We start from the raw sequence: 12919 nt of genomic DNA, 5'->3' as shown, positions 1-12919 counted from the left end.
ATAGCAAGGCCGAAGTCATGCGGCGTTCAAGCAGCATTTCAGGAGGATTAGGCTGGCTTCATTGTTCATTCTTTTCTATCGTCTGCTTACTGCTGTCGCTCGCCTTCTCCTGCTCAGCCTTGGCCTGCGCCTCGTAGTCTTTCCACCGATACTCCTTCTCGATACCCAGCCTCCGTTGCGCCGTGTCGCACAGCTTCTCGTTCCCACACTCACAAACAGCCCCAGGCCGCAACCACCGATACGTAAGGCTCCACCGTCCCTCCCTCGGCCTCGCTCCGCCGTCCGGCAGCGGATCCGTCTTGCGCGACCGAATGCCATGCGTCCAGTGCAGCCGCGCATCGCCGCGCATCGCCATGATGCTCCGCGGCAGCAGGTCGACGTCGGTCCTCGCCCCCGTCGCGCCGTCGCGGAACTGCATCGACACGGGCGCCCCCAGCGACAGCGCGTACAGCTGGTCAAAGGCGCTGTGCGTGTCGACGTGCGGCGGGATGCCCGTGCCGGGCGCGTAGTACTGCAGGCACACCTGGTCCGGCGCGCGGGCCTCGGTGCGCGGCAGCAGCGCCGGCAGCCAGGCCGGGAACGGGATGTAGGCCGTCGCCTCGTCGATGCCGAACGTCTTGTAGGAAAAGGTGTGCCCGTAGTGCAGCGCGAGGCGGCCCTTGCGGTCGGGCCACGTGAGCTGCGTCTGGAAGATGGTGAGCAGCGCCGCTTCGTGCTCGGGCGTGATGAAGTCTTGCTGCATGAATATGCCGGAGGGCTGGATGGGGAGTTCCTCCATCGCGGCTTGTTGGCTCGACTGATGCTGATCTGGGGGGGATGTTTTGTGGCCCTTGCTCTTCAAGGTTGGTACTGCTAGGTGCTCATTGTGAAGGTTGGTGCAGTGTGGAGACTGGGAATGGAGTCAAATCGGATGAGGGAGAGAATTATCTTGATGGTTAAAGCGGTCACGTGACAGCGCATTCTCTCAGAAATCAATGGCCTGTCCAATGAAAAGTATCCCAAGTTATTTCTGCTGATGAATCAGTAACAAAAAGCATTTATTTCTTCGTACGTGGTGTTTCAATGGTAGACCTGAGGTTTCATGGTGCTGTTGCGCCCTTCTGTAATCGAACCTCAAGCCCGGCCCCGGAGCATTCTGGCTCTCACAAGAGTGAAATGCCTCGTATATTCAAGATTGAAGGTCCAAAAACCAACAAGGAAACATTTCACAAATATAGCGTTGACCGCCAGCTGGGCCCTGCAACACAGTCAAATGCAGACAACGAGGCAGGACTCTCTGTTGGATGGTCTTGACACTGTTGGGCTTTCAGATTTGAACATGCACAGACGGAGACATCAACCTAGTTCTACAGATAGGCAGACTCCTGGCTAGCCCACGGAGAATTCCTTTCCTCAAACCACTGAACCTGTCGTCTGGGCCAGTCAATGATGTCCTCCATCTCCTCATTGCCGGCAACCTGCTGGTCGATCAATTCGAATAAGTCATGCGACCACCCCTTCATAAACCAGAACCTCGGCTCCATCATCTTCCAAAACACGGAGAAATACGCAAGAAGAGCCAAGGCGTTCGGGTCAAAACTTTGTATGTCCCCCACGACCGTGTCGGGGACGACATAGGCAAACATGATGAGCATACCGAATTCAGGATCGGGACCCGCATTCTTCACGAAAACCATAAGTCGCTGGAGAGCCTGCACGGCCAAAGTGTACGCCTCCTGAGATTGCGGCGGAACATGTTGCTCCAGGAACTCGGACAGCTTGTCCAGCGCCCGAAAGACGTCTTCTGGGACCAGAGACCCTTCCGCCGGCTCTTCCCTGTCGCCGAGCTGTCAGCGCACTTCCCTGGTTCACCGCGCCACCCGGTGTTCTGACTCACCAAATGACCTCGCTCTCATCGTCGGGTCTCCATATGCTATGAAAAAGAGGGGCAAGATACGAATTTTTCAGAGTCGACTGGTAGCGCTCGAGAACGGCTCGATGGCCGCGCACAAAGGCGAACACTTCGAAGATGTTGACGGCTTCTGACGACCCGGCCGTCAACCCTGCGACGGTATGCGAGGGACGAAAGCACACATAGATCAGAACACAAGACGAGAAGCACATGAGCGGCTTCCAGTTCCCGGCATTGATGTTCGCGATACCAGCCATGAAGGTCGCCATGCCAAGACCCTGGTGGTAGGCCGCGAGGTCGAGGTACTGCTCCCGCTGCCCCGGAGATCCACTCGGCAGGGCTGCCTTGTGAAGCGCGGCCAGGGACAGCAGGCCGTGCATGACGAAAGGGTGGTCGTATCCGATCTGCGGGAACCGGCAGCGCCAAATGTGGCGCACATCCGAGCGAAAGCTCAGAGTGTGGGCCGTGCTGATGGTGAAGTGGTGCATAAGCTCCAGGCCTGAGAGCGCCCACATGTCGTCGCTCGACGCCGGCAGTGGTGTCGGCACGGAGAGCGGCGCCGAGGGAGGGTCATAGAGGCTCTCCAGCGTGCAGTAATCCGGGTCGGGAAGCAAATGGTTCAGCCTCGGGTCAACCGGTAAGAGGAGCTCGGGGGTCATCCAGGTCTTGTCGATGACAAAAGAGCAGCGCACGCCATGGCGATGACAATTCCTACAGAAGGGCCGAGATTCGTCGCACTGCAGAAGCCATCAGATGCGGCAGCAGCATGATGGAAGCTGACGGGCTGTTACCTTGACTTTTCTTCTTTTGCAATTGGCGCAGCCGAAGCGAGACTTGGTATGAGGTCGACGCAATGGCATTGTTCGGGTTCGTACTTCAGATGCGAGAGGTCGGGTTCCCACTTCGATTCAAATCACTGGGATCGCAAAGCGAATCTTGAGAGAGATGGATAAGTAGGGGGGAATTCGCCACAAGAGTCTACAGACTATAATACATTCGGACCTTCCGACAAAACTCTTCTTATCCCCGTTCACATCGCGAACGACCGCCGCTGCTGGCTAATGCGACTCGCGGCTTTGAGGCGGAGGCTGATCGTACCTGTTAAACGAGGTGCGAGTCCGAACCCGCGCGTACCAAAGACGGCATTAGTTTTGGTGCTGAGCGTGTCGATCGACTCGGTGGAGCTTTGCGTCAGTCGTATTACTCGGGTCCTCGCGTGTATACGAGCCAGTGAACCCTTTCCGGGCAATGCCGCGATCCCGAGAGAGAAGATGAATAAAAGTCGAAACACACCCCGCGAACCTGTCAATGCCGTTCCTTTTCTACATCAATGCAGGGCTTCGAGGTTCGATTAGCATTCAAATTCTACGAGCGGTGGAGCCAGGCCCAGAAATGGAAGTTAAATACGTTTCGTCTACTGAAGGTCCGTCATCAACAACAACCCTGCCATGGGTCCCAGTTGCTGGGGTCATAGCGGGTACGGTGAGTCAACTGATACTTCAGCTGCTATTGGCGAGGAACTCATACCCGGCCTAGGTTGTTCTCTATGTCATCTTGACGGGAGTTTACAACATCTGGTTTCATCCGCTTCGGGCGTACCCTGGCCCCTGGTGGCTTGTCGCCAATCGACTACCATACACCTTGTCCGTCTTGCGGGGCACCGCTACTCGGCGGGCAAAGGCTCTGCACGAGCAGTACGGCCATGTTGTTCGTATCAATCCCGACACCCTGTCGTTCACTTCTGGGGAGGCATGGCGTGGTGCGTGGCGTCCCTCCCACGCTTGAGACTCTAACTCAACCGACGCAGTTGTTAACCCAGGTCGTTAGATATCTACGGCTCTCAGTCAAGATGCAACCCGGGCATACCGAAAGACCCTTACTTTTACATGCAACATCAAGGCCCAGCAAACATTGTTCGTTGATCGTTCTTACACACCAACATCTTCCTAACCTTCTGGCAGTCAACCCTCAATGACGACGACCATCATCGTCTCCGGCGCGTACAGCTCAACGCCTTCTCTCCGAAGGCGTTGGCGTCTCATGAGGTGCACGTTCGGCGTCACGCGTCAGGCCTGGTCTCTCAGCTCAGGTCCAGCGCTGATGCGAAGACAGACGTCGACATGTTTCTGCGACTTGAGCTTCTCGTAACGGACATCATCAGCAAACTTGTACTAGGCGAGTCGTTTTGCCTGCTCGAGAAGGATGACCCTCAGCCTGGGCATTTTGGAGTCTTCTCGGTCCTGAGGAATCACACGTACGCCCGCGAAATGATGCATTGGCCTAGTATCTTTAGACGGGCCGTTGTCAGATTCATGACCAAGAGACCAGCGACACCAAATCAGACAATGTGGATGACCAGGAAAGCGACCCAGAAACGGTTCCAGCAAGAGGGTGACGAGTATGATTACATCTCGTGCATGCAAAGGGGCAGCCCCAAGCTAAGGTTCGTTGCGGCCTCCGGATTGTAAATACCTTCCTCTCCGGGGTGCACTCACTGATGGATCGCCAGAATGTCGGAGGACGAAATAAGAGTCTCGACCACAGCATTCGTTATTGCTGGCAGCGAAACAAGTATGAAAAGGCCCCTACTCCTTTCAATTTTTCATTCGTCGCGTGGAGTCGTTCCCTGACTCGTGACTGCAGCTGCGACGGCCATAGCTGCAACCATGTACCTGCTATGCAAGAACCCACGGGTGTACAGCGCCCTCACCCACTCGATACGCTCTGATTTTCCTCTGGAGTCAGACATGACCATGCCCAGACTTGTCCAGCACGAGCAGCTGAACAATGTTCTGCAAGAGGCGCTCCGCCTGTATCCCCCAGTGCCGGACAATCTCTTCCGACGAACCGCCGACAACGCCAGTCTGGTGATGGGAAAGGTTTTGCCACCAGACACGAGCGTCACGATGAACGTGTGGGCTGCCAATACTTCCGCGCTCAACTTCCATCGCCCGGATGAAATGCTGCCCGACAGATGGTCGAGCTCACGCCCCAAGGAGTTCGAAGGCGATGATAGGGGGGTTTTCAACCCTTTTGGAGTCGGTCCCAAAGACTGTTTGGGCAAAGGGTGAGTGAGACTGACAGCCCGCCGATTGGCGCGACCAAGAATGGCGACGTTGACACTACTGCAGACTGGCGTGGATGGAAATGCGCATCGTAGTGGCGTACCTTGTGTGGCACTTTCAATTTGAGCTCACGCCCGAAAGCGAAGCTTGGATGGATGGTCAGAAGGTGTTCATGTTCTGGGAAAAGCCACCACTGAGGGTCAAAGTGATGAAGAGGTAGGACGAGGAGGACGTAGCTATACACACACAGAGAGAGAGAAACCAGGCACTCACTCAGTCCAAACAAGCTTTATTCCACGAGTCATTCGAGCACTGCATCTTCGGCTCTGCGCATCATTGGGCCAGCAGATTTTGGTCGACCGTGACTGTGGTTAGCCTGTCTACGAAATAAGCCTTGTTGTCCAGAACAAGTGTCGGAACCATGTACCCCGCCCCGTGATTTCATGCAAGGGGGTGGCTTGGCGATTCAGAGTCTTCATTGGTGGCAATTGGGAATAACGTCCTTCTCAACGACACCACAAGACATCGTCTAGCGAATGGCAAATCCCCGGTGTTGCCACGCGGGGTACTGCAGTGTTGAAACATGGGGTGCCGCCTGCAATATCCAGTCTAGATGAACAGCTGTGCCCGACACATCGACTTCTCGCGAGGTTCATGCCTGTGGCCGTGATTAAAGGACCATCTTCAGACCATGATTTGACGTTGCCGCCAACAGGCCGATCGATCTGCATGGTCGTCTGCATATGTAGTGCTACCTTCCTCCGGGAGCCTCAATACAGGGATTATTTTCCACAAATCGGATCGTAATATTTGAAGCACCTTGACCCTGATAAAGTTGTCCAGCCATCACTAGTCATCATTTTTCGCCCTCCAAAAAGTAGCGGGCGACGGCCGTGTTTGCAGTGAGTAGAAACATGGCCTCAACCAGCCAATTGTACCAAACAGGATATAAGTCTGTGACAACATCATTTGGAGGCGAAACAAGGGTCAGCTAGAGGCAGCCACGGCTCAGCCTTTCTATCTTGTCGCGACAGGACTGGTGGAAATCTTGGCCAACTTGATTTTCCCTGATTGCTTCCATGTCGAGGTTGAGAATAGTCATGTTGTGCTTCCGAACTTCTCTTTACGTCTCCGCCGGGCACCTGACTGTCTGAACAACGCAAGTATATAGTTTGAATGTCTCCGTGCTGAAGTTGTATGTTTCGAAGATTTTTGGACACCATCCTGCAGTGAAAGCAAGGACAGAATAGTCTAGAGCCTCTCATACAACACCGGCAAAATGCGCTCGACAATCATCTTGGCCCTCATCCCCGCGGCCCTTGGCTGCCTCAATGCCAACACAAACAGTTGCGCCAGTTTCATCAAGTCAAACGCCGCCACGGCTTCGGCCTTCTGTGCAACCTTCACGCAGAGCAAGGTCACCGCCACCTCAGCACTCCCGGCCTGGGCCACGCACTGCTCTCGGAAGCTTAGTCTTGTCTCCGCCGAGTGCTCGTGCCACTACACGGCCGGCGGCGGCGGCGGCGGCCCGACCGCCACGGCCGTCCCGACCACCCCGACCACGACGCTGCGCACGAGCACCACGACCGCAGGTGGCGGTGGGGTTGTGACACCCCCCGCAGGAGTGGTCACGGCTTTGCCCCAGTCCTCTGGTGCTGTCTCTTCCTCGGCAGCTATCACGGTAACCGCGTCATTCGACGGCGGCATGAAGAACTACGACCGCTCGCGTGAGTGACGACCCTCGTGAGCTAGCAGATTGAGGCAATTTGGTCCGCTAATCATCGTGTGAAAAAGCCCGAGTTTGTGCCGACCAGAGCGAGACGGGTGAGAAGGATGCCATGTTTGTGCTCGAGGCTGGTGCCACGCTCTCGAACGTGATCATCGGTCCCAACCAGGCCGAGGGTGTGCACTGCAAGGGCCCTTGGTAAGTGACTATCCCGCAACAATCCTCATCCGAAGTCCTCTTGGCTAACCTGCGCCTAGCACCTTGTGAGTCACCCGAGACTCGCCCCTGACAGCTTCCAGACTCTGTGAACTAACATGAGCAGGATCAACGTGTGGTGGCAGGATGTTTGCGAGGACGCCCTGTAAGCTGCCCGGCCCCCTTTTTTTCTCCCTCATCCCCCTCCCCCCTCCCATCCCCCCCCTTTTTCCTGCCGCGGTGGACATTGAGCTAATCTGAAATCTCTCACAGGACGATCAAGCAGTCCAGCGGCACCTCATACGTAATTGGTGGCGGCGCCTTCAAGGCGGCCGATAAGATCTTCCAGTTCAACGGGTTCGGAACGCTCGACATCAAAAACTTCTACGCCAACGACTACGGCAAGGTCGTCCGAAGCTGTGGCAACTGCAGCAACAACGGCGGCGCTAGGCATGTGATTATGAACAACGTCATCGCCAAAGACGGCGGCGTCCTCTGCGGCATCAACACGAACTATGGTGACACTTGCACGATTAACAACAGCTGCCAAGACGGTAACAAGACATGCGACAAGTACACCGGGAACAACTCGGGCAAGGAGCCCAGCAAGATCGGGTCCGGCCCCGACAGCACCTATTGCAAGGTCAACGCCTTCTCGACCACGTGCTAGGCCGAGTCCCCGAGGGTCCCAAGTCTGGAGTTGCCGGCACGGAATAGGGGAGGGTGAGCGGTGGTGGCGGCTGGGACTGGACCGGTGGGTTGATGGAGAGAGTCCGCTTGTGGGCTTTCTCTAGTCACTCTTGGCGCGAATAGTCCGGAACGTCGGGTTGCGGAGTTGAAGCTTAGTCGCCGACTTGCCATGTAACCTGCTTGGTAATTGCTCCACGTTGGATCGAGATTTGGTGTTGTGGGTGAGCAAGGAACGACTTTGATGGCTGCCACTACCGAATGCGAGAACTTGAAATTGAAATGATGGAGATTGCATTAGCGCACATGTCACGTCGCCTTGTGCCGAGTCGTGTTTTTGTAGTTGTAGTCGGTCTTAGTTGAGTCGAGTTGCTTGAGTCGTGGCAACGTGTCAGAACACAGTAGTGTGGTCTGACATTGCCCTCCCGCTCTAGTGAACGCCGAGGACCGCAAGCTTGGCCTATCGTGGGGTAAGTATTGAACCGGAGCCAGCGCATCCATCCTCGAGTCCATTTTCACCGCAATTTGCTGACCAGTTGCGAGTTGTCACATGCTCGGCCCCTGTACAGTGGGATCATCTCCCGGCTGCATTGGTTTACTCTATGAGAAGATTACTTACACACAATCTGTCCGACTGAAAAGCCCGGCTCAGCCCTGTTGCTCTCTGATCTGTACCCCAAGGTGGATAGCCTGGAAACTTGATGCGTGACCAAGTAACGTTGTAATATCGAAGAAGGGCCGCTCCACGCCCTCGTCGCAAGCCCCCCTCCCCCCCACGTCGCACAAGGCGCAACGGTGGCCAAGGGGGTGGCTTGATGTGGGTGGCAAGGTGACGACAGCAAGGGGCACAATCCCATGCCTCGTGAACCAAACCCATATAGGCAAAAGGCGTGTATCTGCCGCGTGCTTCTGGGTATGTGCAGAGGTTGGCCGCGGCACGCTAGGCGCCCTTGTCAAGAGGGCTACCCCTAGACAAGTATGCGGGCCATGGAACAGCGCCCATTGTGTTCAGATTTTGCTGGCCATATCCCCAGATTCTCGATCTTCCGAAGAGTCCAGTGCGCGGCCGGAAACAGTTAGTAAATCGTGGTGTCGCAGAAAGGTGCCGTGCCACCGAGTGCCTCGTAAGGTGATGCGAAGCCTGAAAAAAGGAGTCTAACGGGCCCTAAGACCCCTAACTCACCCTCCTTACCCTACCTTCGGGCCAACGACGGGCGCTTTGCGACGCTACCAGACTCCCAGATTGCCGTGTGCAACTGTGCATACCCGAAAGCCTGGTTTTGCGGTGCGGAACCAAGGCCGAACACCGAGATGAGAGATTCCTGGTGGCATCTCATTCATCGACCATGTGGCCCCAGAGAGGGACATAAGGTTCGACGCTGCTTGCTGTAGCGCTGCCTAGTCCCATCAAACCTTTCCCACTGGAGAAATTGCCGAGGCAGGTCATGGCACTAACGGCCACACATAAGACAATGGCTTGGCACCTTGAAGTGGCCCTATGATGGCAAAAGCACGGTAGTCTTTTGCACGAGGCGCCGTTGCGGTCTCGACTCTTCTCGTGATCGGCTGGGGGGGAGGGGGTGGCCACAGCTCTTGAGGCTCGTGAGGGAGGCTAGCAAGCATCGACCGCCGGCCCTGGGTGCCCACTTCGGGAACGGGAATATGTGGCCTTCGGCCGGAGGCCCACATGGACGTCGTTGGGCAAGAAAGGGGCCGTGTTGCGAGCAAAGCGGATCTAGATCCGGTCAAGTGAGTGTAGTGTAAATGGAACACTTGGAACTGAACCCATCGCCAACCAGGGCCCCGGAAACATCCACCCTCGTTCTCCCCTCCATCGTCCACGGTTCATTGTCCGCTGGCCCTCCCCTGCCCTGATCCGCCCCCGAAAGTGGCCAGGATGATGACGTAGCGCGGCAGAGACGAAGAGGTTGCCAACGGCGGCAGGACGATCGAGAATGGCGAGAAAAGAACGCACGTCTGTGGCGGGAACCGTAGAGAACCGGAGATCCCTCAGCTTGAAGGGCACACACAAACCCTCTGCCGTGTCTCGGGTCTCAACGATGGGGTCCATTCCAGCTTCGGAGGCTTCACCGAAACTGGTCTCTCACCGAAAGGTTGGGTTCAGGCGTTGGCAGGCTTAAAGTTCTCCCTGGGCAGAATTTCTGCGGTTTGATTACTAAAGACTATTCACGATTCACGACATCCCATTGGGACGGCTTGTGCTGATTATCCAGTCGGCCAAGCCCAACGAGGCGTAGCGGACCCTGGAATTCTGGCCCTCGCGAACGCAATGCTACCCCCCACTGTTTTCACTCCTTAAATCAAGGGTTCCTCACGTGTCTGGAGCTCATGAATGGAGAGAGAGGCCCGCCCCTGTCTGCGGTGTTGAACCAAAACGAGAAACGAGCCAGACCCGGATCGACGCTGACGCTGCTGGCATCTGTTCTTCTCTCTGCATGGTCTGCCGTCTCGCCTGGGGTCGTGACGTTTCCAACCCGTCATGTTTTCTTTCTGATACCTCAAAGTCGACAAGAACAACCGAAACGCCTCTCTACTTCCATTTGTTTGGCCTGTCAAATCTATATCCGCTTCCACTCCATATCCTTTCGGCTGCTTTCTCCACCCCACTCGTACTGCCTGTTCTGTCTGTCCCTCACTTACAAGAGATGGGGGCATGACTCTTGGCAGCATTTACGCGACATGACAACGCCTGAACAATCGGATTCTCTGCGTGAGAGTCTGAGTCGAGTCATTATGGACCACCTGGCGGAACTTGACTGGGGCGCCATGGGCTTGCTGTCGAACCCTGTACTGAGAGTTGAGGCGTTTCTCCAGGACGGTGATGCTCTCCCAGCCACCAACCCTGGTCCGTCGAACATGAACCCCGTCGTTTCTGTGAGTCCATGGCTCCGAACTTCCGCGATGGCGGTAACACTACGCCGCCTGGACAAACCAGCCGAGCTGATGTTTCCTTCCTCTCAGAAAACGGTAGATCTATCAGGGTATATGTCGCCGATGGTCCATACGCCCAGCTCACATGCAGCAACCATGATGCCGGAGCACGTTCCGTCACCGACATCCTTTAGCCACCACCCGCCAGATCACACCGCTCACATGGACCAAATGATCATGCGACACAGGACGTCTCCTCCCATTCCTGTCCCCGGTTCCGTTCCCCTCGATGACTACAGTGCGGCAGCCAACGATTTCCGAAGAAAGGGAACCGGCGGGCTACGACTGGCGCGCCCAGCCGACGGACCTCCTGTGCAGCATGGTCCTGACAGCCAACGACAGATGCAGATAGTCAACAACTTTCCCAAGCGAGCCAAAGTGCAATCTGATTCAGTCGTCTTTGTCCCGCAACAGTCTTCACTCGACAAGTTTGTTGTCAGCATATGGGATCAGATCCACGGCGGCATCAATCTCGAACCCCAGAGCCTCCTCGAGCAATGGCAACTAACCGCCAGCGCCGCGACGGCAACCATTAACAACGGTGGCAGACCGCCGGGACCGGGCCAGCCAGACCTCGGCCTGCTCTCGCCGCCCCCTACAACTACAGACCCGTCCTTGGCGACGCTCGACACGGCCACCTTTAACCGCAGCAACCTGTTCTGCCGCAAGGTCACGCAGGCCAGCCGTGCGTGTCGCGCCATCGAGGTCATCGTCCAGGCCCGCTGGATCGAGCACTTTGATGCCCACGTTGAGGTTCTCGCCATCACAAGTCCAGCCCTCTCGCCGACGAAGCGCCGCAAGGCCGCTCTTCTCGAAGCCTGCGCCGATTTTGGCTGGTCCGAGAAGGAGCTCCGCAACAAGATGGCCATCTGGCGCGGCTACAAAGAGATCAAAGACGCTGGGGGCTGGGCGGCTCTCGTGTTCGCCGGCATGGGCCTCTACCGCTTTTGCAAATACCGCGTCGGCTTTACGCCCGAGTCCATGGCCCGCCTGCGCGCCCTGCGCCCGCGCATCGAAGTGGCCGCCGACACGTTGCACCCGACCTGGCGGCAGCTACTCATGATCGTGGGCGAGTCACCGCAGCGGAGGTTCTGCGGCCACCCGCACGACTGGGTGGTGCGCCAGGACGGCTCGGACCCAGTACCGCTGAGGAGCACATATCTCGAGCACGACCCCTTTTTCAGCTTCGAGCACCTCGACGGCAGCGTCGTCGATGCCAATGCCTGGGGCCCCGAAGACGACCCGCGCTGGATCCCGCCCGTGAGCGCCGCGGCGTCGCTGACGGGCCAGCACGTCTGCCACTCGTGCGGTCAGGAGCAGAGCGAGGAGCCCAAGGTTAACTCGTGTTACTGTTTTCCGAGCCTCTTTGGCTCAGGCAGACGGAGTCCGTGTCCTGTACAGGTTTTCAGGACGACCGATGGGCGCAACAACGGGCTGCTAGCGCTGTGCGCCTTTGAGAGGGGGGCAGCCATTGGCGAGTTTGTTGGCCTCGTAACCAAAGACCTTCAGAATCTCGATGTCATGGACAGTTCGACGGGCGTCAGAGGCTACCAGATATGGCAGGGACGGCAGGGCAACTATACACGTTTTACGAACCACAGCTGCAAAGCCAACGCCCAGTTCCAGCACTTTGTCTGGATGAGCACGCAGAGGATTATCCTCGTGAGCAAGGGGATCGAGGCTGGGCATGAGATTACGGTTGACTACTCGGGCAGCTACTGGAGAGGCCTCGACAAGGACTGCCTTTGTGGGGAGGCTTGCTGTCGGTATAAAAACAGCGGCCATGTTTGATGAAGCAAGCGTACATGAGCATTCACGCAGGTAAACCACATGTCCATTCTTCTTTCCCTTTCCCCCCCTTCCTGGTCTCCCATATGTTCCCACGTGTTCTTCAACAGCACATTTCTTTCTCTTCTGGATAGGGGGTTTATGCGAAGGCACATTTCATGTTTCATTCTTAAATGTAGCGCTTTATTTGGGAGAATATAGGGCCGGAGAGGAAAGAGGAGACTATGATAATGATAGCGAAACGGCCTGTCTTCTTGAGTGGCCCACGGGGCATGAAGTCTACCCCATGTCACAAAGTGTATTCCTATTTCGAAATGAAAGGAAAAGGCGGTGTTTTTGATCGGCATGGATGCTCACACATTCTTACAAACACACACACACACACACACACCACACACATTCGCATACATCCTTTCCCATATACGCACAGCGGCGCGTGCAGACTGCTATTAAAAGTAACATGTACCGCTTATCAGGAGTACAAGGCCAAGAATAAAGACTGAAATCCAGAACCCGCCACAGTTCGGGGGCGGAGCCCAACCAATTACACAAGGATCAAGGGGAAATCAAGCCTTCGCCCCCCCCCCTCCCTCCCCCTCCTCCTCCATGACCACG

The 12919-nt window shown here is 56.3% G+C and overlaps 5 protein-coding genes across 5 annotated transcripts; 3 read left to right on the top strand and 2 right to left on the bottom strand.

The window, feature by feature from the left end:
* Window positions 1–58: 58 nt before the first annotated feature.
* VDAG_03357 (uncharacterized protein) lies at window positions 59–778 on the bottom strand (the record flags this gene model as incomplete). The annotated part of the gene is made up of 1 exon (XM_009657222.1): window positions 59–778. The coding sequence occupies one exon, from the start codon at window positions 776–778 to the stop codon at window positions 59–61; it is 720 nt and encodes a 239-aa protein (XP_009655517.1).
* A 568-nt stretch (window positions 779–1346) lies between these two features.
* VDAG_03356 (C6 zinc finger protein) lies at window positions 1347–2550 on the bottom strand (the record flags this gene model as incomplete). Its single annotated transcript, XM_009657221.1, has 2 exons — window positions 1347–1815; window positions 1877–2550. 2 exons carry the CDS (start codon window positions 2548–2550, stop codon window positions 1347–1349), a joined length of 1143 nt encoding a protein of 380 aa, XP_009655516.1.
* Window positions 2551–3283: 733 nt separating this feature from the next.
* Window positions 3284–5176, top strand: VDAG_03355 (averantin oxidoreductase; the record flags this gene model as incomplete). The annotated part of the gene is made up of 7 exons (XM_009657220.1): window positions 3284–3373; window positions 3428–3650; window positions 3719–3804; window positions 3853–4334; window positions 4401–4462; window positions 4535–4958; window positions 5023–5176. 7 exons carry the CDS (start codon window positions 3284–3286, stop codon window positions 5174–5176), a joined length of 1521 nt encoding a protein of 506 aa, XP_009655515.1.
* Window positions 5177–6235: 1059 nt separating this feature from the next.
* On the top strand, window positions 6236–7547 carry VDAG_03354 (pectate lyase; the record flags this gene model as incomplete). Its single annotated transcript, XM_009657219.1, has 3 exons — window positions 6236–6683; window positions 6751–6880; window positions 7151–7547. The coding sequence occupies 3 exons, from the start codon at window positions 6236–6238 to the stop codon at window positions 7545–7547; spliced, it is 975 nt and encodes a 324-aa protein (XP_009655514.1).
* Window positions 7548–10264: 2717 nt separating this feature from the next.
* VDAG_03353 (SET domain-containing protein) lies at window positions 10265–12307 on the top strand (the record flags this gene model as incomplete). Its single annotated transcript, XM_009657218.1, has 1 exon — window positions 10265–12307. One exon carries the CDS (start codon window positions 10265–10267, stop codon window positions 12305–12307), a length of 2043 nt encoding a protein of 680 aa, XP_009655513.1.
* Between the last annotated feature and the right edge of the window lie 612 nt (window positions 12308–12919).

This window comes from Verticillium dahliae, genomic scaffold (genome assembly GCF_000150675.1).
Source record: "Verticillium dahliae VdLs.17 supercont1.5 genomic scaffold, whole genome shotgun sequence".
In the NCBI taxonomy this organism is placed as follows: Eukaryota; Fungi; Ascomycota; class Sordariomycetes; order Glomerellales; family Plectosphaerellaceae; genus Verticillium; species Verticillium dahliae.
Note: the sequence above shows the minus strand (reverse complement) of the source record. Positions and strands in the feature narration are given on the sequence as shown.